Here is a 24,184-nt window from a genome sequence, read left to right as displayed (position 1 = left end):
AAAAATTATTTGCGTTGGTACAAATTTATCATAATAAAATCAATATTAGCCTACTTGAATGTCTATAGGCGAAAAATCTTTTATTGTCCCCAAAAGTACATTCAAATTTCCCGACAAAATTATAAAGTCAGGACATAAGCCAAAAAATTAAAATAGCAGGGCTATCAGGTTCACTTCCGAATTTGGTCCAAGACTTTTTTAAGCTGTTTCATTGGATAAGAAAAACTATGGAAAAACAATTGATAAAAATAATGGCGGCGCGCTCACTTGCGGATCCCGGAGTAAATGAAAGACGATTACGACCAATTTATGGTATGTATTCATTATTAAATTTAGTAAAAATATGATAAAATATAACCTAATTGATAGGTAATCCCATTACAATATCGATAAATTCCAAAAAAAACATTACAAACACGCAATTTTATGTAGACCAAGGCCTATGTCAGAGTCATTAATGCATGATACCAAAGGCCTCACAAGGCTCACATGCTAAATTAATTTGATCTTAATGCCGATTTCCTTTTTTCTTCAATAGACTGTCTTGACAATGGCAATAACAAAAAAGCTGCTCAAGAGGCGGAAAAGCTACTTAAAAAGCAAAAAGATTTCCCTTGTGCTAAGGTAAACAAACCACCTTATTTTTAACAGTTGGTGTTAATAATAAAAATAAATTATGCCAAGGTTTTGAAAGCTTTGGCACTCATTCGACTGGGTAAGCAAGATGAAGGAGCTACTATTTTACAAGAAGTTCATAAAGAATGTCCTGTTGAAGATTCTACCTTGCAAGCCATGACAATTTGTTACCGTGAACTACACAAACGTTAGTTTATTACTAATAATACTATAATAGTTATAAAATAGTATATCTAAAAATAGTTGTTTTACAGCTGCATTAATAGCGGATGCGTATGAAAATGCTATCAAGAAAGACCCCACCAATGAGGAGCTTTTTTCACATCTTTTCATGGCCTATGTTAGGCTCGGAGATTATAAAAAACAACATCAAACAGCAATGGCCTTATATAAATTAAAACCAAAGAATCCGTATTACTTTTGGGCTGTGATGAGCCTAGTTATGCAAGTAAGAGATTTACAAACCTCTTCCAAGACAACAAAATTAATTTGTGTTCTTTCAAGGCATGCAATGCAGAAAAACATTTAGCCACAAACATGTATTTACCATTAGCACAAAAAATGGTAGAGAAGTTCATAAATGCAGATAGAATTGATGCTGAAGCGGAAATTCAGCTTTATTTGCTAATATTAGAAAAACAGGGAAAATTTGAAGATTGCTTGGCAGTTTTAGAGGGTCCATTATCGGGTAATATTATCTTAAACGCAAAAAATCGTGTTGTTTAAGCATTCTGAATTTGGAAATTTGCTTTTAAAGAGAAATTACCGCAATATTTGGATAGCATTCCTAGAAGGAAAGCAGAATTGTTAATGAAATTAGAACGTTGGCCAGAAGTTAACTCAGCCTTCAAAAATTTACTGCTGATCAAGTAATTTGCATGTCAACGGTTTAAGCTAAATATTGTTATTAATGGACACTTTTTTTTGCTAGTCCTGACAATTGGCAATATTATTTGCAATATTTAAATTCAATTCAAAAGCTTATAAGTTCCAATTGGCAAACAGACAAAAATTCAGAGTAAGTTCTTCAATAATAATTGACTAAGAAATGTTATATAATTATGTAGTGGTATTTCCAGACGTTACTACCCAACTGTGGACTACACATATGAAATGGCTGCCCCCTTTGTAGAATCATTACATAGCAAGCAAAATGATGAAGAATTTAACCACAGAGTGCTTCGCGGACCTTATTTGGCACAAATGGAAATAGCTTATAGACTCGCTAAGCAAAACAAATCCATAGATAGTCTTTCGGGTACGTTTTACATTACTTACCGTAAACAAGAAACATAATCAATTTAAGGTAGGTGCTATTCCCACAACAGAAGAAAAACTACTCTACTCTTATTTTGAGAGATATGGCTCAAAGTCGTCTTGTTATTTGGATATGTCATTCATGATCTCCTCTCATTCGGTTTCCGAAGATGACATGGAAAAGGTCCTAGCTGATATAAAAGCTTACTTAAGACCAATTACAGATGACAGCCAAATAGTCTTTCCAGAAAATGTAATCGTACCTTCTCTTAAATTAAGAAACAATTTCTTTAAATTTTGTTTTTTATTTTAAGGTAAAACGAATGCAATATCATCTTTCATACTGCCAACTATGCTACAGCGTGGGCTCTTATGACAAGTTGCCAAAACAAGATAAATTTAATTTAATAAATGAATTTATTGAACGCTATCGCCAAGGCCTGAGTTTTGGTGCTAACTTGGTTCCTACTGAATTTCAACCTAGTGACGATTATTGCCTTTTAGCTGCCAATGTTCTCTTGGATATATGGCAAGAAAATGGTACCTTAATAATAATTGCATTGAAATTTTAATTTTTTTTGTCACTTATTTTTACTTTAAATTAGGAAATGAAAATTTACTCTGGCAACTAATAGTCATGCTAGAAGAAGCAATCTTAACTAGTCCTTCTAATTACCAATTCAAATTATTGCTGTTGAAAATATACAACTGCTTAGGTAAGACATTTTGTTAGTTCTGTAATTTTGACCAATTTCAGTCTTCTAATTTGAAATTAAGGTGCTGCTGGTATTAGTTACGCTCTCTGGGAAAGTATAGATATCAAGCACATTCAACAGGAAACTCTGGGCTATTTGATTACAACTGCGTTGGTTTCTGCAGGTCATTTTGGCACAGCTAGCATTGTTTTAGGAAATGCAGTTTGGTTCTTCACTGGAAATTTCAAAGATGTACGTTTCTCTATTCACATTTTTAATAAAAATTTTATTTGATTTTTTCTTAATTTCAGATGGTTGAATATCTTATAGCTTGCTATAAATTCGGTTCTTTCACGAAGGTGATAACGCTTAGTTTAATCTTAATTTGTTGAATGTTCAAATAAATTTTAAATCTATATTTAGATACAAGAAATGGTTGATTTCCGTGAAAAACTTAGCTGTTCAATGCAGTACTCTGCTGTGACTCTGGATCGACTCATATTAGATTTGTGTTTAGAAACTAAAAAGTATAATAATTTGGTATTTTTTAATACCATATTTTAAATATGAAATTATTGTTCTTTTAGCAAATCGTCAACTGATTTTATAATTGATTTTATGGAAATTGATCCAGAAAAGGACAAAACTGTTTGGAAAGATTTAGTTGATAATCGAGATGTGTCAGTGTTTAGAATGTGGAGTGATTCTAAAAAGTTAATTGTGACAATTTGTCTTTTTTTTTTAATAACTTACTGATGTAACTTCGTGTACAATTTTTAGGGGAGTAATACAGAAAATTAAGGAACACACATTTGAGGAGGAAGTTATGTGGCTAAAGTTACGGAATATGATAGTTCGGTCCGTGGGTGCGGCCTTTAATTTGACCAAAGAAGTATCAAGGCATCAAAATAATTGCATTACTAATGGAGAAAAACGACCCATGTCTGATGTGCTCTTGGAACTAATTTCGTCGATGCGCGAGCACTTAGTTACAATAGACCTTAATAATCTCCGTGACTCAAATGTAATTAAATTTAACATATATGTCTTTATAGTATTTATTTTTTTATTTCTGTTTTACAGTACCCCTTACAAGCACCGTCAGGAAATAGGTTAAAATCTTATATTGAAGGTGGACATTGTAACGTTTTCATTTCATTATTGGGACTCATTCTTCAGTTTTACACAAAAACAGAGTTTAGCGATGGTTTGATCCTTTTTTAACTTTTCTAAATTTAAGATATATTTTTTACATGCGATTCTGTTTAATAGGCGCTGATCAGTGCGATAGTCAAATTAAATTTGTTATTACTGAGTGCTTCCAAAGTAATTTTTATTAGTAGTTTTTTATATTCTGAAAAATAAATTTTAATATTTTTTTAGATATGTTTCGAAGAATAGATGAGCTTCTAAGTGCAAATCCTCAATCAATTTGTAAAATGAAATCTGTAAATGAAGAACTTGTCAATTGTGTCGAAGTACTTTAGTATTTTTTTTTTTGGGAATTTCTATTTTGAAGTAACAAATCTCAATTAGATTTATTTTATTTCAGACACTCAGTCTCACAACCGTCCTTCTATATATAGCAAACGCAATATTGAAACCAACAAAATCTGCCACTGGCAAAAAGGGTAAAAAGAAAAAAGAAAGTGAAGAGAAAGACAAAGTAAGTATTATTTGTTCAGGATAATTATTTTATTAAGTTTTATCAAGTTAACCCTTTTTATTTGTTCTTTTAGCTCACAACTTTTCAATACTACGTAGATTTAGTAACAGAAATTGAAGAATGTGGAAAATTAGTACAAGAGAAAATTGATAATGTTAGTACATCGCTTCTATCGACGCAATTAAGCGAAATTTCTTTAGGGCATGATAAGGTAAAGTTCAATTAGTTTATTTTTCAACATATTTTATTTCTTACTCATTTCGTGTTTAATACAGGCGACTGAAATTATACAAACAGTGAAAATTAGATTGCGGACCAGTTATAAACAGTCTCTGAAGGAACTTAGTGATCTAACACAAATAAAAATGAAATTTTTGCAAAATTTGAAAAATTAATTTTTTACACCGAAGCTCAAAATGAAGAGACAACAAATTGTAAATTAAATTAAGAATGGTTTTGTTAGAAATAAACAGCTTCGATGAAAGAAAATGTTGAAATTTTGTATATAAAATATTCCATTTTCCTTCACAAACTTTTGTTAGATTTTTATGCTAATGAGAAAATAAAGGGAGTTGTTTTTTATGATTATGTCCAGAATATTTCTGAAAAATGTGATAAATTTTAGAGAGCATACAGTTTCTATACACATAGAGAAAGTGAGAAACTCCTTGGAAAAACACCGTGGGTTAACTTTGGAAACCCCCGAATTTCGGCTTTTTGATAGGCGGCGCTAAAATCTGCAATTTCAAGCGGCTAAATTCTACCACCGTTCGCAACTTCGCATTCTGGAAACAAAACTCGTTGATTTCTGAAAGCGTGCACATCGTTTCGTGTCAATTGACTTAAAAAGTATGGAATATTGTTATTTTTTTTGTATTTTTAGTGATGTTTTTTTTTGTTAACTAGGCTATTTAATTCATAGAAAAAATGACTTCTAGATTTTATATAAAGCAGAAAATTTTTGTTTTATATACTTGTGTTAGGCCTCGGCTTTTATTGACCACGTGGTCTTGCTTATAAGCCTTCGTCTGAGAACTCATTTTCTATTAAAAATTAAACAAATAATATATTTTACAGAATGCGTTACGTGGCCGCTTATTTACTCGCCGTTGTGGGAGGAAACAAAAATCCACAATCTGGTGATATTGAAAAGATTCTGGGAAGTGTGGGTATCGAAGTTGAAGCAGACCGGTTGAAGAAAGTAATATCGGAATTGAATGGGAAAGATGTCAATGAAATAATGGCACAAGGTGTTTTTCAAATTAGTTTACTTTTAATTTTCTCCTTACGTTATTTGTAATTTATTATAGTGTAAATTTTATGTTCTTTAGGTAAAGAGAAGCTTGCTTCTATGCCAGCCGGAGGTGGTGGAGTTGCTGTTAGTGTAGCGGCACCAGCGGGTGGAGATGCTGCAAAGGGTGGCTCTCCTGCTAAAGGTAAACTTCATTTTCTTAACACTGTTCTATAAACTAAATTTAATTTTCTATTTGATTATTAACCTTATTTCCCGTTTTTCCCTTACAGAGAGTAAAAAGGAAGAGAAGAAAGACTCTGATGAAGGTTCAGATGAAGACATGGGATTCGGTCTCTTTGACTAAATGTTTTGTAAAAACGCAATTGTTTTTTTAATAAAACACGAGTAACTCTGCTAAGCTATGCTTTCAGATATCAAAATTTTTTGTTAAATTTTCATTCGTATTTAAACATGATCATCTTAGTGTAATTCCTGTGTGATTGATAGATGGCAGTACAAAATGTAGGTGACGTAGATGTTGGATTTGTCGTTTGTGGTTTTACTCCCCCCTCAGATCCTATTTTCCTATTAGGCTTATATTAGAAGTTTCGGAACGCATAGTGAAACAACTCGTCGTCTCAAATATGGTATTTAAATTTTATTAATTTCCATGTTTACGAGTTAACATCAGGTCAATATAAACTAAGTCATTATTGCAATGGCTGGAATACTGCATTGGTTTCCTGATACATTGTATAATTCTGCTATCAGGGCCGTTGTTGCTAACTATCATTGTTTTCAAAATGATTTAAAGACTTTCCCAGAGAATGTTGTATTTGATGTGTGCTACAAGGTGAATATTAACTAGTATTATGGTTGTTTGAGGTACTATATAATTAAAATCTTATATTCTGTACGATAGTTGTACAAAGAGAATAGATTATGCCAGTTGGGTTTTGAGTTCTGCCAACTTGATTTATTTGCGCGAATCTTAAAAGTTAAAGACAAAAGACACCTATTACATCACTGCGTACAAGCTTTAATGGATCATGGAGCTCATACAACCAAACTTCTCTCAGTTGCCTTCAAACGGAATTGTTTTCACATGGCTCATCTCTCTAGTGAAAAAACCATAAAATTTGGCCTCTCATTGGGTACATTTTAAATAACGAATGGGTTATTTAATGGAGGGAATCATTAAATTTGCATTATTATTTCAGCTGAATTCTTAGCTGAGGCAGGCTGGTTTGAAGATAGTGAGGAAGTAGCTTTGTCGACATTAAATGTGTGTAAAACTAGAAATGATATAGACCACTTGAAACTCAGTTTAGAATGCAACATAAAGTAATTTACCCATGATAATCCAGCTGAGATTGATAAACACTTATTCATTCTTTGCTTTATAATAAGATTGCTTCACGCAAGAACACAGTTTTGCAAATTTCCTGAAGCAAACAAAACATTCAAGGACACTATTGATGTGGTTGAAAAACTAAAGACGTTTAATGTTCCTATAAATTATTCTTGTGTTTACGGAGCTTTTATGGGCATGTATTTTAGCCGGAGCGAATACAGTGAAGTAAGTGTCGAACTTTCAACTAAGATAAAAATCTAACTTGACTTAGGCTAATTAAATATGTTTTGAAATTTCTCTAGGCATACAAGTGGAGTTTAAGAGCTTTAAAAGAACTTACATCTAATATACCAGCAAATGTAAGCCAAGAAAAGTCATTTATTGGGGAAATGAATGTATAATTTTAATTTAATTTTTGAATTATCTTATAGCTTATTCTTGATATTCTAAGGCAAGCTGCAAGAGTAAGAAATAATTTTTTTTTATCCTTGCCTTATATATTTAATAAATTTAATATATTTGATTAGGCTTGTGTTGTGAAACGAGAATTCAAAAGAGCTGATCTGCTAATCAAACAAGCTTTGAGCATTGCAAAGTAAAATTTCATATTTTCGTAGTAAAGTAGTGTTCAGAATTCGTAATTGTTAAGGCTATGCGAATAGCACTTTTAGCCTATCGAGACATATCGAATATCCAAAAGATACTAATCGAATATCCAAAAGATACTAATCGAATATACCAAGACGAATAATAGTTTTTGAACCAAATACCGAATAGTTAGGCTTAATGCTAATGCTAATACTACCTTATCGCATATTTGTCGAATAATAGGCCCCAATATCTGTGCACGTAAAAAAGTATCTGCCGAGAGCCATCTGACCAATGATATACATTCTTTTGCGGTACATATTCTATTATTTGAATTTTACTGGCTGCCGCCGTCCTATCTGTCAACCGCCAAGTGAAAGCTCTACCAAAGAAATTTCCCCCTGAAACAGGTTTTGGCTTCAACCTCCCTGTCCTATGCGGTGGCACAGGCCGATTGGGGAGGCGGCAATAAGAGTATATTTTTCCAATATTTACTGAATAATAGAAATGTTATTCGATATTCGATCAAATACCAAAAGATGCGTGAAAAGAATATTGAGATGATTATTCGTATAGATATTCGACCGAATAATTCAGTTATTCGCCCAGTCTTAGTACATAGAAGCATTAAATTTCCCACTTTCATCCAATAGGCATTGCTTTAACTTTGGCCCCGCTTTATCTCCTCCTCTAGCAGATAATTGTTTTAGATGAAATGACAGAAAAATGTGGCATAGCATGAGTTAAAATTGAACTCAACTCTCAATTTAACTTGATGGATAATAAATAGGGCTGTGCGAGTACTCAATCTCGAGTCAGAGTTGTGTACCCGGGTCCTTTGCTGTGGCTTAAAAATTACTCGAAGTGCATTCGAGTTTATAAATAAAATGAAAAATACCTGCAAGTCCATTATTTCCTGGCGAGTCTATTATTTTCCGGCAATTCTTTTTTGCTTTGCTTCCAAATATTCCGCAAATAATTTTTATTTAGTAGTCAATATTTGTCACAAAAGCAATAAATAATTGATAAAAGTGGTAATAAAATTTAGTTTTCGATAATTTTTTAATACCAATTGGAAGTTTCAAATTAGTCATATAAATTTAATAATTAAGTACATAATGAATAATTAGTTAAAATATTTTTTCGGATTTTAAATAGTTAGGATAAAATTTAGCACTTGAATAGGACTCTAGAAAATTTGGACTTCAGTTGGCCTCGAAAAAGTTAAAATCCATATCTGATGGACTCTGAAGACTCAAGTCCAATTTTCCAAGACTGGGCTCGACTTGAAACCTAAAAAACAGGACTCGCACACCCCTAGTCTAGGTCCCAAATTAGTGGTAACTATTCTCCCAAAACAATTCAATTATTAGCAAGAATGTATTTATTAATACTTAGAGGGAATGAATATGTTCAGAAGATTTTAACCAAGGCAATACTTCCATTCCCCCTAATGCTCGAAGAGTAAGCTCCTTTCCCTTAAAAAAATTAAATCTCATTTGTTGCCATAAACTTCTTGGGTAGCTGCTATGTACATTTTTGGGTTCTTGGTAGCATTGTTCATAAATGTAATCAATTTGTTTCCATCACAGAGAAAACTTTGGTGATAAACATCCAAGAACTGCGGACACAATGTTAGATTATGGGTTTTATCTGTTGAATGTAGATTCAGTTGCTCAGTCAGTCAAAGTTTACCAAGTATTTTATCCATTCATTTGTGTTAGTCTCACCTAACATTGAAATTAATTATTATTTTTTCAATTTAGACAGCACTGGACATTAGGCAAACAGCTTTTGGAGGTCACAATTTGCTTGTGGCTATTGCCCATGAAGATTTGGCCTATGCATTGTATGTCCAGGAATACAGTACCGGGAAATTTGAAGATGCAAGGCTAGTTTCATGAAGAATTTCTTGAAACCAGGATAAAATCATAAAATATATATATTTTTGCCTTAATATCGTTTAGGGAACACGCTGAAAAAGCCCTACAAATAATGAATCATCTGCTACCACCCGATCATCTTTTGCTAGCTTCTTCTAAGAGAGTTAAAGCTTTAGTGTTGGAGGAAATTGCCATTGACAATCAAGACAAGACGGCTGAACACCAGCTGCTGATGGAAGCGCAAGAATTGCATTTGGCTGCTTTGAAAATGACCAGACTTGCTTTTGGGGAAATGAATGTACAGACTGCGAAACATTATGGAAACTTGGGGAGACTGTATCAGTCAATGAGAAGATACCGAGTGAGATATTTTTTAGATTTAGCATTTCATCTTCCAAAAATTCTTAGTAATGTTGATGTTTAGGAAGCTGAGCAAATGCATCTTAAAGCAATCGAGATAAAAGAAGAAATTTTGGGTCCGGAAGATTATGAAGTTGCTCTCTCTGTGGGGCATTTAGCTTCACTCTATAATTATGATATGAAAATCTTTGACAAAGCGGAGCAGCTCTATTTAAAATCGATAAACATAGGTAATTTCTTCATGACCATTATTTCAATTTGATATTATTTCTTATTCTTTTCAGGCTTAAAACTATTTGGAGCTGGCTACAGTGGATTGGAATACGATTACCGCGGTCTATTACGCGTTTACCTAACCTTGGGCAATCACGAAAAATACATGGAATATAACAATATCTTACGTGATTGGAAAACAACTCGTGATTTGAATTCTCAAGATGAGGTTGAGGTCACTCCTATGCCACCAAACACTAGGCTTATTCCACCCGAACGTATTTTAAGGGAATTTCTCAGTATACAGTGAAGAAAACTGTCCTTTTTGTCGCATAGTCCTATCATTAATGTTAATAAATGGAAATATTAAGAGTGTGTTATATGGTTAGTGGAATGAATGGCTGTCCAGACCTTTTGTATATTCCATTAACAAACGTGAACTTGGAACTTGTGTACACAAGAAAGGGTAGTTAATTATTTTACTTCAACCACACTTTAAATCTTAAAGATCTTTATTGTAAAAATGTAAGCTTTAACTGTATATATAAAAGCATTACGGTAAACATTTTTAAAAATCACCGCTAACCCTGTATACAAATTAAATTTTTTTTGTCCAGCACAGTAGCCAATAATAAGTACCGGTTGTTATTTAATTTCCTAAGTTATAAGTGTACAAATAATTTTACACAGATTTTTTTAAAGTACATAAAAGGTTATCATTTTGGCTTATGCATATTTAAATGGCAGTTTCAATTTTATAATTGTGTAAAGTTCAGAAACATCTCAATAAAACGTATTAAAAAAACCCCATTATATTTCCTGGTGAATGGTGGTTCTTTTATAGATTTAAAATTACTAAGCAAGCGATTAACTTTAACAGTATTAAAGTACAAAAGCTGAATACGTTTATAACAAGCATTTGGGTATTTGAGGTCACCCGTGGTGAAATTTGTAGTTTTGTAGTTTCGACCATGCTCGAATTTGGAGTACAGTTGCAGTAAAATGTACATTGACATAGTGTTAATATGCGAATTAGTAAGTAGAGCCACATTTTCTTTATAGATGCATTTTCCATGTCTGAAATTATATTTTGGTTATAATTTTAATATTGTACTTAACTTTGAAAATATTTACTTCGTTAATATTTTCTCTTTAAGTGATGATAATGGATGGGAGACAGCTTTTAAAATTGGTGCTAAAAAATGTCTTTGGCGTAACTAGACCACGTGGTATTTTTTTTTTAAACCGCGTGTCCGCTATTCGTCAAAGCCGTCATAGGAATCCTAGCTTCTTATTGGCTACAAAACCCCTGCGATTGTCGCAAGCTGCATAACGGAAAATAGGCGAAGTGTGGATTCCATTTTTGCGTGCATGTATTTTTGTTATTTTAATTTGAAACATTATAAATAATTTCATAATATTTTAGAACATCAATATGTTTGGGTAAGTGTTTTAAAGTTTTATGCATATTAAAATGACGTTTCTAAATTATTTTAAAAACGGTACGCATGGTTTTCGTTTATTGAAATTTTGACATTGAGTATTTTGGGCCTTGGCGTACTGTAATGCCGTCACTTGCCGTGGCACGTATCTAATTTTTTGAAGAGGTTCAAATTAATTAGCTTGTTATTCTTGTGATATTCTTAATAATTTTTTTTTAAGATTTTATATTTACATTATTTTTAATAACTATCTAAATATACTGTTTTCGCTTTGCATCACCAATCTCAAAGCAGCTACAGGTTGGGCAGGCCAATTAGTTTCATTACGCGAATACTAGCTAAATCTTTTATGTATAAATCATTAAACTGAATGCTAGTCTTAGAGTTGAAATATTGAAACAACTCAACCTTATTAAAATTATTTTGGTGAGATTTTTTTAAATATGTGCATGGTGTTTATTTCAGAGTGCATTTTGATGCCTGAATGATAATATAATCCAATATAATCTACTTGAGACAGCTAATTTATGTAAGTTTAGTGTTTTGTCTTTTTACAAAGGTTTTATTCCTTTCTTTTAAATTGTGCTATCTATTTAATTAATCAATAGATCATTAATATTAGATAACCCTTCCTAATATTTTACACGCCATTCCTTGAGAGCTGCTTTATGACCAAATATCCTATTTCATTTTGGCTAGAATGTCTGGGCGAGTAAAGCAACGTAATGCAGCCAATGCTTCTGATTTGGCAACCCTCTCTGTTAATGAAAGAATTTTGAAAGATATTCATTCTATTTATGTTGAATCGGAAAAAGGTACGATAGCTTTAATATTACTTCACCCTTCCAAAGCTTTTGCCTTCTTAGTTCTTAAATCACCAATCAGTGTTTACTAACAAATGCTAATAACTGACTCTCAACTTTGACAAAAAAGTGCACACTTGATAAATGCATTTTAAGAAACTTCCAGGGTTGGCAAAAAACCGGCTTTTTTTAAAATTGAAAAATCCAGTATGGTTAAATCCGGCTGTAACCGGTGGATTAACGGGTTAAAACCATTAATAAAAAATGATCCAATTGCTTATATCAAGCCCTCATTGCTCAAATTTCCCGATTTAAAAATTACGTTTTTGCGCGTGACAGTACCTTTACATTGTGAGGTATAGCAGACTTATTTACCCGCTTTTATATCCTAACATGGCAGCGTATTTTCACGCGCAAAATTAATTTTAAGATACCCTAATTACTTATATGTTAGCTCTCATTATTTGCGACAAAAAGTGAAAGTTAAGTTTTGTCAATGTTTCTAATTAATTTCTCCATATTTTTTTAATAAAAAAAGTGATTTTAACCATGGATTTTATTTGGTGGTTAAAACCGGCTTAAACCAGGGTGGTTTAATCCAGTTTGGCTGGCTTGTGCCAACCCTGGAAACTTCAGGTAGGCTAATTGGGTTTTTTAAAGGAACCACTTGTGATTTAATTATAGTATACATTTGTGGTTTACATATTATGTTACATTACGGTATATAAGTAGTGGTACTTAATAAGTGATATATTATAGTAAGTAACCTTATAAAATGCAGAAAGTGGTAAATTGGTAGGTAATGGAAATTAATAAATCCCAGAAATTATTTACAAATTTAAATCTTTATTATTAAGAGTGGTTATCAGCAATATTTGAAAAGTTATATTTCTGGAACAATGTTTTATATGTGTGGAAAAAGTGTCACTGATAAAGTATGCCTGAAAGAACTTCAAGAAACAGTTCAGTGTCCCTATTAAGTTAAATTAAAATTTATTAATGGTGTTTGTGTTAAATAATAGCTTTTGAAGCAAATTACCACTTAGTTAAATGGAAATAGGAAACCAATATAGGCTAAGGATGAAATTATAAAATAGGAATGTCTGTCAAAGGTAGCTTTTATAAGCTGGTTTTTTAGACATTGAGAAGGTATGCAACTTATACTAAAGGAATGATTAGTATAGGTTCTGGACTTTACTAAAGACCTAGTGGTACAACGCTACTATTAATAGAAACCCCCAAAAAATGTGAACGTTTGTGAGGTCAGCCATACCGGTTTGGGAAACGGGAAAACTCGAGTAGTGTGCAACGCGTTCTCTTGAATAGGAGATACCCGAAATCTGTTGACCCGCAAAGGGACAAATCCCGGAACTGGAATAGAGTTTTCTTAATTACCCCGCGGGGTTTTTCAACTGTTAGATCCACAACGGCTTGTTTGAACCCTTGAAATGTTTCCCTCCGTCGTCGTCGGACCGTAACTACTCTCCCCGCTCGGGAAAAGAAATCTAGACATTTTACGGCCAGTGTTTAAGGATATTTGTAGCCGTTTTCTTTCAATTCAAATGTGGATCGCGATCTTAACTGGCGAAAAAAAAACTTAAAACGTTTTTCTCCCATTCTCGAGGTATATGGTGGTAGTAATCTCGAATGTAATCGGCGAAAAACGCTCCTTCGCGATCTCGTCCGTGGAGGAAAAAAATGGGCCATTGTTTTGGCGGTCAAGAAGCCACGCTAAGGTGAGCCGATTTTCCTCCAACAAGTGCGGAGTTTTTCACGCCGTCCCCCTTTAGCGAGAAGGCCACCTATTATCCTCCCCAACTTCTACCTAATTGCTAGCCTTCTCGCGTGTAACGTTTCACCTATTATTTTTCCCTGCCATTCTGCGAAAACGCTCGTAGTACCTAAGTCGCGCTGTTTTGATTTGAGATGGATTCCCCGATGTCTTCATCCGCCGGGATGGTTAAAACATGGGCAAACTACATCCTAGTAGTTTGCCCATGGTTAAAGTGTTGGTAGATGCGACGGGTTTTATATAGGGGTTGGAGGTGAGCCCTAAGTTGCCACTTGAAATATTAACAGGATACCCGTGAGTATGGACTTTTGTTATCGGTGGTGAAGGTACTAAAAATTGGCTTTTTCATTAGTAATTTTTTTGTTTATCAATGTCTACAAACTGGTGTTGCCAGTAATATAATACTGGGGACTAAGTGGTTTTAGAAGTTAAGTTGCATCTCGGGATCGTATGTGTCAAATTGAGGAATAAAATAATCATCGTTTTTGAATCTCAACGTTTCTATAAAGACTTGTCGAGCCAAGCCCTAAACTTTTTTTTGCGAAATTCGTTCAGGGCTCTGTTCTTCGAAAAATATTCGAATATGCCAAGTCGCGATAATGGTTTTCGAAAAAGCGTACAAGTGGTTTCCTTTCTAGTCGCGGCCGGGTTTCGGAACGAGATAAAGTCTCTTCCGGTTTTGTTAAACCCTTATCAAAGGGGAAGCAAGAGGGCAAGATATCGCGCGCCCCTTTTATGACATTATACCCCGGCTGGCACCGAGACCTCTCTCTTCCCCTTTGCTTGTCCCTATTAGGGGCTTTGGATATTTTAGATCTCATCTGTTTCAACCCTTATTGCAGGCTTACAACTTTTTAATTATATCGCTTGTAACGCTTTTTCTCTAATGGGTCAACCACTATCTATCATGTAATTTATATAATACCGTAATAATATAATTATATAAAATACAATTTAATGCAACTAAATTCCATTTTTATTGTAATTGCCAGATTTCAATATTCATTTTATCCCGTAAAATACCTCCATATGTGAAGGTCTAAAATGCGGGTAAATAACCTTGCTATTCGCAAAACATGTAGGTAGTGTCGTGCGCAAAGCAAAAACGTATATTTTAGATCACTCAATTTATGGACCTATATTTTCAACTATGAGCTTTTGTACAGTCTTCCGTTTGATAAATTTTCCAAGGAATAAGACAGCGTCTGTTGTACAAATTCAGACCACTAATAAATCTTTTGAAAACTAATATTTCCGTAACTAATCCTGTTGGCGTGTAAAATTTTCAATATAATACCAGAAATGGTTAGAAAACCAAACGCTGTTGTAATTGGACATTAAAATTAATATCAACTTATGTTTGGAAATTGGGATGTTATTTGCTATGTCAGCCAAAAATAATGGTGTACATATATGGCTTAGGCTCATTTAAATTTAATTATTATATAGTTATATAAGATTCTGGCTGTATTATTTTGAAAAAATGTGTTAAAATACAATTTTGTTTGGCAATTTACTATTTATAACAAGAAGAGCTTCCAGGATTTAGTTTTTTTTTCATTTCCTATTAATTGTACAGATGTAATTTTCTGAATGTGGTGATTTTGAAACCTTTATAATAAATCTGTTAGGGTTGAGCTTGGTTAAGACTCCTATCATAGGGCTGCAAGCTGTTTTTTGTTGTGTGGGAGGAGGATAGAATGTTTGAAAGTTGGGCTGGTGGTTGGTTACACTATGTTCCTCCTTGTCTCAGGATGTCCGTTTGGCGGGAGGGGGCTCACTCGTTTCTTTCCCTTTTCTTCAATCACCCACTTTCACCCTCCAAGTTTTGGTGTATTTAAGAGTACAGCCATCCGCAGGTTCATAATTCGGTAGACTGTTATTCTGAGCTGTACCCATTTTTAGACATTGCTGTCAGTAGAATTTTTAAAAAGAAAGATGTCTTTAATTTTTTTCAGGACTAGTAGCTATTGCTTCCAGTTTAGACCTTACTATACAAGCCCCAAGGAAAAAAGTGGTTGTGCTGCTGATTGGAAATCATTCTGCTGGAAAGAGTAGTTTTATTAATTGGTGGGTGTTTTATCAATATTTTTAATTCCCTTGCTGATAGCAATGTTAATCAGATATTAACAGTAGTTAATATGTTTTAGGTACATCGAAGAACATGTTCAGAAAACAGGTGTGGCCATTGAGACCCAAGGTTTCACTTTGGTTACAAGCGGCAAGAAGAGGGAATCGCTCACGGGCAATGCTACCTTGCACCTTTATCCATTTTTTAAAAATGTACAAGAAATCAATGGTCAGTCTCATTTTTTTAGAGTTATTTGATACTGTAAGGTGATTGTACGGGCGTTGTAAATCTGTTGAGTTCTGGATGGTAGTCCCTCATTGGGAAAGCTAGCTATTATTGAAATTGCGAGCTGCCCAGTGAAGGGCTGTTTTCTCGAGACTTATATCATCGTTTTAAAATTCTCAAATATTTAAAAAAATCAATTTATTTTTGTCGCATTATGCAATCAGTATTTTTTTTTTTCAGGTTTGGTGGATTACATAACAACCGAAATTACCACGTCTAAACAAAAGAAATTTAGTTTAGTTACTTTTATCGATAGTCCAGGTTTGGTAGATGGAGAGATGGCTTATCCGTATGACGTTGACAATGCCATCCTTTGGTTTGGTAAGAGTTAATTCTTTTTCTATAATTCCAAGAGCAGCTTATCCCCACGGTTCTAACTCCATCACTGAATTATTTTTGTTTTTTTTGTTATTACTTTTTACCAAACGCAACTGCAAAACTGTACTCAACACAAATTTTGATTAAAACTTTTTATTGACCTTTTTAGGTAAGATGACAGATTTAATTCTGGTATTCTTCGACCCTATTGGTCAAGCTCTATGCAAAAGAACATTAAATCTGGTTGAAAAGCTCAATGTCCAACATAGTGATCGCATCCGCTTTTACCTTTCGAAGGCGGATGAAGCCGGACACGAAAGTGACCGACAAGTAAATAAAATTCATAAGCAGTAGTACCTTTAAAAATTAGGTGGCTTATAACAGAACTTAATTACAATTTAGAAAGTTATGATGCAAATAGTCCAAGAGCTTTGTAAGCGACCTGGCCTTAACAAATGCGGTTTTGATATGCCAACTATATATATTCCCAATCCCAATAAGGTAAACTTGCATTCACTTTAAACCAACAGTTTTTTTACATGTTGTTTTAGATTATCTGACAAAATTTTTGAAATTAAATATTAGCCGAGTCGATGCATGAACCAAATAGAAGAAATTTGTAAAGAAGTTGAGAAAACTATTAACCAAACTGTACAGAACACTTTGAATAGCCTGGAAAGAGACTGTGAACGAATTAGCAAGCTGATTGATGAAAAAATTGAGGAAGATAAGTAAGTACTTACCAACAGGTTTCTTATATTCCTATAATTTGTCAAATTCCCTATTTTTCATACTTAGCGCTTTGCTTTCAATATAGTTTTAAAGTTCTATAGAAGACACTCAAAAACTAATATCATTGGTGTTTACAGCTGGCTAGTGTTTTAAATTAAAATTAGGGATGCACCAATATGGGTACAGCCGATATATATCGGTTTTTCGTGGCCAATATTAATTAATTTATTGATGACAAATTTGTTACAACATTTTGTTATATTTGGTAACGCATCACCCCAATACCACGTGAGCAGATCACTCGTGTGTGGCTGGGGTTATCTATCATAACAATAATGTAAATGATAAAATCATTGTAAAAGACTGTTTCTTGCACTGTCATACCATTTTATACTAATTTATCATGAAAAAAAGTTTTGCAAGAGCATATCCAAATGTTTTTCATTTTACGTAATGCATATTTTCTATCGCAAATCGAATATCTTTGATTTTTATTTGTTTACACTCGTAACCCCCTGGCCAATCCAATAAAATATCATTAGTTTACCCAGAATTTCCTTATTTTTAAATGTTTTCCTGAAAATATTTTTCTACTACCTGTATTAGAAAAAAATTTCCTATTTTGCATTCTGCACTAAAAATGTGAACATTTAAGTCTGTTTAACCCCGTCAATATTTTCATTAACAGCCAAGCCAGATCAAATAACTTACGTTCAAGCTGGAGGGGTATTCTATACGCCTTTTTCGGCAGTCTAGTGCCTTTCATGTTGCTTGCCAATTTCTTCTTTTCAAGATTTTCACTCGAGTCTCTGCATTCATCTATTGGAATGACAGCTACTGAATATATACTTGTATACTTGGTAAATTTTACTGATAAAAGTTTTAACCTTTTTTTTTGCATTCAATATTCCCATTTTTTATTGTAGAGTCCAATTAGAACTTTTTGGAATATAATGCCAAGCGGATATCATACGCATGCCTTGCTTTTTCTTCTGATGTCGTCGTTTGTATGTTTATTTTTAGCGAGGTGGTACATTAGGTGAGTTTAGAAAGAAATTATTTTCCAGTATTTAAATTGTTGGTTAATTTTCCAAATATTTATTCAGTAATACACCAACTTTAAGTCGGAAACAGAAGAGAGCCCTTCTTGAGAAACGTGATTTTATACAAAATATTATAAAGAATAGAAAGCAACAATTGTATGATGAATATTTGAAACAAAGCGTAGCTGAGTATGATTTGTAAAGAGAGTGTACCGGGATGAATGTTTAATGAAGGGATTGTTTTTTTTTCTGTTAAGGCCTTGTTTTATAGATGCCAGTTGTTATTAATTATAACCAAATTTAATGGAATTCTGTTTTAAATAAATTTTTCAATAATGGTTATTTTAGACCAAAACTGTGCAGCATTTATTTCCAGATTTAAATTAGTGTTGTTAATTTTCCGGAAAAATACAATTCTGAAAAATTTTCCGCAAATCGGAAAAATAAAAAAATGAAACCAATTATTTTTTAGGGTTTTTAATGTTATTAACTTAATATCGATATAAAATGTCTAATATCAGTAAACATACTATAAAAAATTAATAGTTTTACATTGTTAATCAGTTTCAACTAGTCTAAAGGTACAGTTTTACTTTTAGATTCGAAAAAATTAGGCAAATGCCGCCTAATTTAAATTTGCAAATAATATAATAGAAATAATTAGACTAATCAAAGTAATCATGGAATGAAAACTTTTATTTTTCTCGGAAAATTTTCCTGAAAAAAGGCCTCAGTCATTTTCTGAGCGGGAAATTTTCCGACTTACAACACTAATTTAAATATTACTTTCTTCAGACATTTTTTTTTTATTTATAATATGAAATTATATAATTTCCAGTTAGAAAATTTCCCATTTTTAAATTTATTTTAGAGTCGGTAATCCTCTACTTGGAATGCTTATCGCGGCAGAATTTCATCTCGATGTGGTTGACGGTTTTTTTTGACGTCATTATGTTAACTTAACAAACCACAACGTGAGAGGGAAGCGCGCGCCAAGGGGATATTTTTTTCTTGTAGGCGGGGTCAAGCCGTCAGAGTGATCTTATCGTACGTGCTAAGCATTCCAAGCTCATTTGGCCGACTTCACAGTGGGCCAAATGGACAGTGCATTTAACCGACTGCTCATTTGGCCGGGCCCTCAATGGGTTAGTTTGCAATAACTGGTGGCTTTACCGGGGAGTCGGGGTCCGGCTCTTGTAACCCATAAGGGGATGCCTATAAACGCACCCTCACCACCTACCACAAGTCTATCCGCGATGCCAAGAAGGCTTCATGGAGAGACTTCTGTGAGAACATAGCGGATGTTCCCAGTACGGCAAAATTAATGAAAATTTTGGCTCACGATAATACTAAGCATCTTGACACCATTAAGTTGAAAGATGGTAGTTTTTCCACGTCCGGTAAGGACACTCTGACACATATGTTAGATGTACACTTTCCGGACTCTAAGCTCACTAGCAATGGTAACACTGACAATCGCCCTTTGAGGATCAATCGAACCAAAAGGGAAGATTGGACCGGATGGGATTTTTCCTATCCTCTTACAGGAGGGCATTGATATTCTATGCCCTATGCTGCTGAGAATCTACAGGGCTTGTATTGCTCTAGGGCATTTACCTAGCACCTGGAAGCTTTCTCAAGCGATCTTCATACCTAAGCCTGGTAAATCAGATTACCTGGAAGCTAAGGCATTTAGGCCAATTAGTCTTACCTCTTTTCTCCTAAAAATTCTGGAGAAAATGGTGGACAACTACATTAGGGAGGAGGTTCTTTGCAACTCTCCTCTGTCGACTGCGCAGCATGCTTACCAGAAGGGCAGGTCTACTGAGACCGCCCTGCATGGTATCAGCAGCTGCCTGGAAAAAGCAATTGAGCACAAGGAAATTGCGTTAGCAGTTTTTCTTGATATTGAGGGAGCCTTTGATAAGGTCTCCAGCGCAGTTATACTTAAGGCTGCGAAAAGGTTTGGTATCAATGACACATTGTGCTTTTGGATCAAATCTATGTTAACTGACCGAAAAGTGGTATCCTCCTTGCTGGGTGACTCCCTTATGGTCTCCACCAGTCGTGGTTGCCCACAGGGGGGCGTTCTTTCTCCCCTTCTGTGGTGCCTGGTGGTGGATGAACTCGTTCGGAGGTTGAACAGGGGAGGATGCCGCTGTTTCGGTTACGCCGATGATATTGCTATCATCATTACTGGGAAATTCCCGGCAACAGTGAAGGACGTAATGAGGAGGGCCCTAGCATCAGTTGAGAGCTGGTGCAGGGAGGTCAACCTCATGGTTAATCCTAATAAAACTGTCTTGGTTCCTTTTACTCGTAGAAGGATAAAAGGTATGTTTGAGGGTATTTCCTTATTTGGAAAGGACCTAGTGGAGAGCACCGAGGTGAAGTACCTCGGGGTCATCCTGGATAGCAAACTAACATGGAAACCACACCTTGACTACATAGTCAAGAGGGGCAAAATGTTATTTTGGAGAACTAGAAGTGCAGTTAGCAAGACCTGGGGCTTAAGCCCCAGGACTGTGTACTGGCTGTACACCATGATCATCAGACCTATCCTGTCTTATGCAGCTGTGGTCTGGTGGCCAAGGGTTACTTTAAGGACTGTGCAGTTTGATCTGCGCACTCTGCAAAGGCTGGCTTGTGTCGGCATTACAGGAGCCATGAGAACAGCCCCAAGCGCTTCTCTGGAAATACTCCTGAATATGCTTCCTCTCCACCTTTTTATTGAGGAAGCTGCCCTTTTAGGTGCCTATAGGCTTAACCAAAATGGCTGGTGGAAGGCTAATAATTGGGAGCATAGCCACACCAAGCTCTTCCGAGATATGTCCAATCAGATGCCGATTTTAACAATGGGCTCTGATCTGATGGTTACTAAACTCCACTTTAGTAAACCTTTTGAGGTCAACTTCCCTAGCCGTGCGGAGTGGAGTCACTTGACCCTCGGTACCAGAGGAGAGATCGTCTGGTTCACTGATGGGTCTAAGACACACTATGGCACTGGTGCGGGGATGTATTGCCTTACTAATAATTTTGGCTTTTATGAAAGTCTAGGGATACACACTAGTGTATTCCAGGCTGAAATTTTTGCAATTTGCTCCTGTGTTGCTCACTGTTTACATCAGGGGTATCATGGGAAGGTTATCCAGATTTATTCAGATAGCCAGGCTGCTCTTAGAGCTCTCAGCCAGTATAGTATTCTTTCTAAACTGGTTTTTAGCTGCTTAGATCTCCTCTGCACTCTTGGGTTGCACAATAAAGTTCAACTTTGTTGGGTACCTGGGCATAAGGGGCATCTTGGGAATGAAAGGGCCGACGCCTTGGCCAAGGAAGGTGCGAGGGCTGGGTTCATTGGTCCAGAACCTGCTCTCCCCATCTCCCGAGGACTTGTACGCGGCTTAATCTTCAAGTTTATGTCGGATCGTCAACTCAGACAATGGTCTGAAATTGAGGGTCAAAGGCAGGCCAAAGAGTTCACTCTTGGCCCTTCTAGGGAGAGAGCTAGAGAATTACTCTCGCTCTCTAGGTCCAGTATTAGGATTGTTACTGGCCTACTAACAGGTCACTGCCATCTTAACAGACATTTAACGCTTATCGGGGTCAGTGATGACCCGATTTGCAGATCTTGTCTAGCTGAGGAGGAAACTGCCTCACATGTACTCTGTAGCTGCGATTACTATGCAGCCCAGAGGTTTGAGCATTTGGGTATGCATCGGTTGGAGACGTATGACGTCTCTAATATCACGGCCGGGCAGATTTTAAGCTTTATGTCGGCAATAGGACTTATTTAAGTCAACCAGTTTGGGGATGCACAATGGACCTTAGGTCGAAGTGTTTGGCTTGCCACCCCACTCAATAATAACCCATAAGGGCGGTGGCGCACTGGGAGATGTTAGCTCTGATCAAATGGTCCTATCTCCACCTCCGACTTCGGTCAGGTTTGGGCTGGATACTGAGCTTCAGCTCAGGCTAACGGAGAGGGTCCGTGCAAACTGGCCGCTTCGGCGGATTGGGTAGCCTGCTGTGGAGCGGCGGGCCTCCGTATGTGGGCACGGTTGTCCTGTTTCCCGGCCTTTTGGAGTCACACTGGGATCTCCGGTGCCAGCTGTGCCGGGTTACTTGGGCTGCTGTGTGCTCGTCGTTCCCCTTTAGGAGCTCTCTCAAAGGGTTTGACTCTTTACCTACGTAGGTAGGGTGTTGGCTGGAGTTGGTACAGCATCCACTCTTAATCCCACTGCTGTGTGCGAGGTGGGGATTGGTCCAACCATTGCTGCTCCTTCTGCTGGGTTGAGTGGCTTGCGTCAAAGGTGCGACCATCAGTAGTAGGGTACTGCTACCCATGCTGATTTGTCACCTGTCCGGGCTAGGTGGACGCTGGCGTAGGGCACTATGATGATAGGCCTCCGGTGGTATGGTCTCTGTTACTAGGTGCACCGGGCTATAAATTTTGACACACTGCTCATTTGGCAGTTGAACGATACTAGGTGCGTTTGGCTAGGTACTGTTCTCTAGGTTGCGTTTTAGAAGGCCCAGCTTGGTTATAAAGAACGGGGTGGGTGGGGTCGCCGGTCCGGGGCCCCAGCGCTCGAGCGAAGTGAGTGCGCGGCGCCGTCAGGTGACAATACTTAGAATAAATTGCCCTTTCTATAAGTCAACATAACACTAAAGACATAGTATAGGACAGGCTATAGTATAACAGTCGGTCAAATGAGCCGTTCATCTGACCGACTGAGCAATCGGCCAAATTAGCAGTCGTTCAAATGAGCAGTTGGCCCAATGAGCAGTCCGTGACATCCTTGTCTTTACCTTTTTAGACACCATCTGTTGGTGACTTTTATTATAATTTTTAAGCTGGAGAAAATGGCTCTCACGACGATAGCACCAGCTTTCTTATAAGAATAGCCTGCAGAAATTACGCGTTTCTGCTATCTGTCACCTCCGTATTAACTCCCTTTGAAATATTTTATCTAGACCTTTATATACGTTTCCTATATCTATGGTCCCAACGCAAGTCTATCTTGGCAAAATGGCATCTGTTAGGGCTCCTGGACCAGAAAACAGCAAGAACAGAAAATGTTTGTTTTTGTTTATTAATGAACTTGCAAATTATGATATTGTTGAAGAAAGCGTTATTAATAACCAAAACTCTTATATAAAAAGAGTAAAATCGGGTATTGCAATTGACGGCTTTTAAAATTCATTTTGCGCGTGAAAATACCTCTACATGTTATGGTCAAAAAAGCACGCAAAGACATGTACCTGTAGTGTAGTGCGCTAAAACGTCATTTCAAAATTCGTCAATTACAGCTCTTATAGAAAATGTTAAGATTAGGGCAAACACTGCCAGAATAACAGATTATGTTGAAACTGTTATACCAAATTATACCATGAAAGACTTCAAAAGTCCCTTTAGGATGAGTAGTACAGCAGCAAAGGTAAGATATATTAAAATAAATTATTTGTTTAAGCCTTAGTATTTCATTTTGCAGGATCTTCTTAAGATTTACAGCTCAGCCATCGCTAAATAAAAAGATTTGGTATCTATAGACTCTTTTTTTTGGAATTTTGCTGGGCACGTCCATGTTGAGTTTTCCCCCCTTAACCCCCATTCTCCATATCCTGGGACCAAAGACCCGAGCCTAGACCCCCCACCGGTGGTTCCAGGTAATGGCCGACTAGCGGGCGGCCAAAAAGAGGGGTCGAAAAGACCGCGAAAAAGAGTGTATAGAAAAGAGAGTTTTAGTCTCTTTGTGGATACTTGCCACTCCTGAATCTTATAGTAGTATAGGTGACCAGTTCGATTTATCAA

General features: G+C 35.7%; 4 protein-coding genes across 7 annotated transcripts; all 4 read left to right on the top strand.

Annotated features, from left to right (window-relative positions):
* The first annotated feature begins 182 nt into the window (after window positions 1-182).
* On the top strand, window positions 183-4,818 carry psidin (phagocyte signaling impaired). 2 transcript variants are annotated; one of them, XM_090163467.1, is made up of 22 exons: window positions 183-312; window positions 539-624; window positions 685-823; window positions 891-1,084; window positions 1,141-1,324; window positions 1,394-1,505; window positions 1,568-1,654; window positions 1,704-1,894; window positions 1,965-2,146; window positions 2,208-2,433; window positions 2,499-2,609; window positions 2,671-2,840; window positions 2,900-2,947; window positions 3,012-3,115; window positions 3,176-3,301; window positions 3,369-3,612; window positions 3,672-3,795; window positions 3,861-3,914; window positions 3,972-4,066; window positions 4,141-4,254; window positions 4,328-4,465; window positions 4,530-4,818. In XM_090163467.1, the coding sequence occupies exons 1-22, from the start codon at window positions 228-230 to the stop codon at window positions 4,647-4,649; spliced, it is 2,934 nt and encodes a 977-aa protein (XP_090019593.1). In that variant the 5' UTR covers window positions 183-227; the 3' UTR covers window positions 4,650-4,818. The 2 variants fall into 2 exon arrangements, with proteins under 2 accessions (XP_090019593.1, XP_090019594.1); XM_090163468.1 differs by having other exon boundaries at window positions 1,716-1,894; window positions 4,530-4,817.
* A 117-nt stretch (window positions 4,819-4,935) lies between these two features.
* RpLP2 (ribosomal protein LP2) lies at window positions 4,936-5,928 on the top strand. The gene is made up of 4 exons (XM_090162919.1): window positions 4,936-5,103; window positions 5,332-5,504; window positions 5,586-5,690; window positions 5,779-5,928. The coding sequence occupies exons 2-4, from the start codon at window positions 5,333-5,335 to the stop codon at window positions 5,850-5,852; spliced, it is 351 nt and encodes a 116-aa protein (XP_090019045.1). The 5' UTR covers window positions 4,936-5,103; window position 5,332; the 3' UTR covers window positions 5,853-5,928.
* A 196-nt stretch (window positions 5,929-6,124) lies between these two features.
* Window positions 6,125-10,529, top strand: Pat1 (Protein interacting with APP tail-1). The gene is made up of 12 exons (XM_090163310.1): window positions 6,125-6,341; window positions 6,411-6,642; window positions 6,709-6,832; window positions 6,899-7,067; window positions 7,145-7,201; window positions 7,274-7,306; window positions 7,370-7,437; window positions 9,023-9,128; window positions 9,197-9,321; window positions 9,398-9,674; window positions 9,738-9,903; window positions 9,958-10,529. Exons 1-12 carry the CDS (start codon window positions 6,207-6,209, stop codon window positions 10,194-10,196), a joined length of 1,731 nt encoding a protein of 576 aa, XP_090019436.1. The 5' UTR covers window positions 6,125-6,206; the 3' UTR covers window positions 10,197-10,529.
* A 660-nt stretch (window positions 10,530-11,189) lies between these two features.
* Window positions 11,190-18,714, top strand: LOC149922966 (uncharacterized). Of its 3 annotated transcripts, none has more exons than XM_090163752.1 (12): window positions 11,190-11,329; window positions 11,794-11,857; window positions 12,028-12,143; window positions 15,882-15,993; window positions 16,074-16,222; window positions 16,460-16,600; window positions 16,767-16,927; window positions 17,000-17,098; window positions 17,183-17,328; window positions 18,018-18,189; window positions 18,256-18,368; window positions 18,436-18,714. In XM_090163752.1, the coding sequence occupies exons 3-12, from the start codon at window positions 12,029-12,031 to the stop codon at window positions 18,572-18,574; spliced, it is 1,347 nt and encodes a 448-aa protein (XP_090019878.1). In that variant the 5' UTR covers window positions 11,190-11,329; window positions 11,794-11,857; window position 12,028; the 3' UTR covers window positions 18,575-18,714. The 3 variants fall into 3 exon arrangements, with proteins under 3 accessions (XP_090019878.1, XP_090019877.1, XP_090019879.1); XM_090163753.1 differs by lacking the exon at window positions 11,190-11,329 and adding an exon at window positions 11,557-11,628; XM_090163751.1 differs by lacking the exon at window positions 11,794-11,857 and having other exon boundaries at window positions 11,240-11,329.
* The last annotated feature ends 5,470 nt before the right edge of the window (window positions 18,715-24,184 follow it).

This window comes from Leiobunum rupestre, chromosome 11 (genome assembly GCF_980474605.1).
Source record: "Leiobunum rupestre chromosome 11, qqLeiRupe1.1.hap1, whole genome shotgun sequence".
NCBI lineage: Eukaryota > Metazoa > Arthropoda > Arachnida > Opiliones > Sclerosomatidae > Leiobunum > Leiobunum rupestre.
Note: the sequence above shows the minus strand (reverse complement) of the source record. Positions and strands in the feature narration are given on the sequence as shown.

Coding starts and splice junctions, on each gene's coding strand:
- psidin (XM_090163467.1), top strand. CDS start 228: ATGGAAAAACAATTGATAAAAATAATGGCGGCGCGCTCACTTGCGGAT. Junction 625..684: donor AAGATTTCCCTTGTGCTAAG/GTAAACAAACCA, acceptor AATTATGCCAAG/GTTTTGAAAGCTTTGGCACT. Junction 4,067..4,140: donor AACTTGTCAATTGTGTCGAA/GTACTTTAGTAT, acceptor ATTTTATTTCAG/ACACTCAGTCTCACAACCGT.
- RpLP2 (XM_090162919.1), top strand. CDS start 5,333: ATGCGTTACGTGGCCGCTTATTTACTCGCCGTTGTGGGAGGAAACAAA. Junction 5,505..5,585: donor CAATGAAATAATGGCACAAG/GTGTTTTTCAAA, acceptor TATGTTCTTTAG/GTAAAGAGAAGCTTGCTTCT. Junction 5,691..5,778: donor GGGTGGCTCTCCTGCTAAAG/GTAAACTTCATT, acceptor TTTCCCTTACAG/AGAGTAAAAAGGAAGAGAAG.
- Pat1 (XM_090163310.1), top strand. CDS start 6,207: ATGGCTGGAATACTGCATTGGTTTCCTGATACATTGTATAATTCTGCT. Junction 6,833..6,898: donor AGTTTAGAATGCAACATAAA/GTAATTTACCCA, acceptor CTTTATAATAAG/ATTGCTTCACGCAAGAACAC. Junction 7,307..7,369: donor TTCTAAGGCAAGCTGCAAGA/GTAAGAAATAAT, acceptor ATATTTGATTAG/GCTTGTGTTGTGAAACGAGA.
- LOC149922966 (XM_090163751.1), top strand. Junction 17,329..18,017: donor GAAAAAATTGAGGAAGATAA/GTAAGTACTTAC, acceptor TTTCATTAACAG/CCAAGCCAGATCAAATAACT. Junction 18,369..18,435: donor TTAGCGAGGTGGTACATTAG/GTGAGTTTAGAA, acceptor ATATTTATTCAG/TAATACACCAACTTTAAGTC.